This window comes from Solanum lycopersicum, chromosome 8, assembly GCF_036512215.1.
Source record: "Solanum lycopersicum chromosome 8, SLM_r2.1".
NCBI classification, from domain to species: Eukaryota; Viridiplantae; Streptophyta; class Magnoliopsida; order Solanales; family Solanaceae; genus Solanum; species Solanum lycopersicum.
The window spans coordinates 8,405,691-8,407,705 of record NC_090807.1 but is presented as its reverse complement, the minus strand read 5'-3'; the positions used below and the strand labels follow the sequence as shown (position 1 = coordinate 8,407,705).

At 37.1% G+C, this 2,015-nt stretch overlaps 1 protein-coding gene across 1 annotated transcript; it reads right to left on the bottom strand.

The window, feature by feature from the left end:
* Positions 1 to 1,212: 1,212 nt before the first annotated feature.
* On the bottom strand, positions 1,213 to 1,767 carry LOC138337804 (uncharacterized). The gene has a single exon (XM_069288233.1). It carries the CDS (start codon positions 1,765 to 1,767, stop codon positions 1,213 to 1,215), a length of 555 nt encoding a protein of 184 aa, XP_069144334.1.
* Positions 1,768 to 2,015: the final 248 nt, after the last annotated feature.

Here is a 2,015-nt window from a genome sequence, read left to right as displayed (position 1 = left end):
AACCAGCTGGAAAATACTTGTTGATCTACTAGTACTGTTAGGAAAAGGCAGCCTAGTTTGTCTAGCAAGTGGACAAATTTCACAATTATGTAATGCAAATTTACTACCAAACTTATTGAAAATGGGAATCTTCCTGATTACACTCATAGGCACATGACATAATCTTTGATGCCAAACAGTAGCATTATCTTCAGTATCTTGTACTGTTGTTAAACATCTCTGAGGCATATCTGCTACTTGTGTATCTACCATGTATAATCCATCCCTTTCTTTACCAGTCACCCTCACCTTCCCAGATGAGAGATCCTGAAAAACACAGTAATGAGGAAAGAAGGTGACACAACAATTCAAATCTTTTGTCACTTTTGAAACAGACATAAGATTGAATTTGAAGTCTGGAATGCATAACACTTGTCTAAGCATGTCACCTTTTTCTATTGGACAATTTCCAATATGAGAAACCTTTGCAGACTCTCCAGTAGGTAACTGAACACTACCTGCATTTTCTATCAGTCTTTCACAATGTAAATGCTTAGCATCATTTATCATATGATGAGTAGCACCAGTATCAACTACCCACTGTATTGAAGTATCCTTAGATAAGTAAGAGTTACCTGCCATATTAGCTGCACAATGTGTATCACCAACTGTTGTTTGATTCAACATTTGAATAAGTTTCTGATGTTGTTGTGGTGTAAACATTGGCATTGGCATCATCTCAGATGCTGCAGCTGGATGAGACTCCTTTTGAGTAGGTTGTGGAGCATGATGATGGATTGATGATTCTTCATAGACTGAGTTCCCTGCAACAACTGAGTCTCTCTTTCCTTTGAACTCTGAAGGATATCCAATAAGCTTGAAACAATCAAGTTTTACATGCCCAGTTTTGTGACAATGATCACACTTCAATAATTTGTTACAATCACTTCTCATATGTCCCTTCATGTGACAATATTCACAGAAAACATTAGGATTGTATGGCTTCCTATTCCTAGAATTAGATCTTGATGTATACATTGCAGTAGGATTTGAACTCTCTAGCATTGATCTACTTAAATTTTCTGCTAGTTTTTGACTTTCATTTTGACTTATCATGGCATAAACATGATTAATGCTAGGAAGTTGATGCATCAACAGGATCTGACTACGAGCTTGAGCATAACCATCATTAAGTCCCATAAGGAACTGCAACATCCTCTGATATTGAAGATGCTAAAAAAACTCTTTAGATTTAGGACAATTACAAGCTGGTGGTGGCATGATGCTATCATATTCATCCCAAAGATCTTTGAGTCTTGAATAGTATACTGAGATAGAAGACACACCTTGAACAAGTGTGAAGATCTCCTTGTGTAGCTGAAACACACGAGAACTGTTGATCTTGTTGAATCTTTCTTTTAGATCTCCCCAAATCAAATGTGTATCTGAACAGAAAAGAACACCACTGTGTAGATCTTTACTCACATTGCATAGAATCCATGAAACAATAATAGCATTACATCGATCCCACAGCTGAGCCAAACTCCCTGAAAACTGATCTCGTTTCCCTGTTCCATCAATGAATCCTACTTTGTTCTTCCCAAGCAAAGCCAATTGCATTGCTTTGCTCCACAAAGTGTAGTTATCTGTTCCTGTAAGCATGATTCCAATGTTGAGTGAGCCAGGTGAATCAGATGGATGCAAGTATAAAGGATGAAGATGATCAATGGTCGTGGATGCCATTGATGTTCCTGTGATTTCCCCTGCTGAATCTCCAGTAGAAACCATCGAATTAACAATTCTATTTTCTTGTTTACAGATTATAAAATCAGTGGCTCTGATACCATGTAAAGCTTATGGATTCTAGCAAGAATCCATAGTCAAAGCTTAGCTGAAGCTCAAGAACACGTAGGAGGAATACAATTTAGTTAGGAGAGAAAGAGCTACTGCATTAAGCCACAATATCACACAATACATGAGTTATATACAACTACTTACCAACAAACTTGTAACTAACTTCTAACAAACTTGTAACT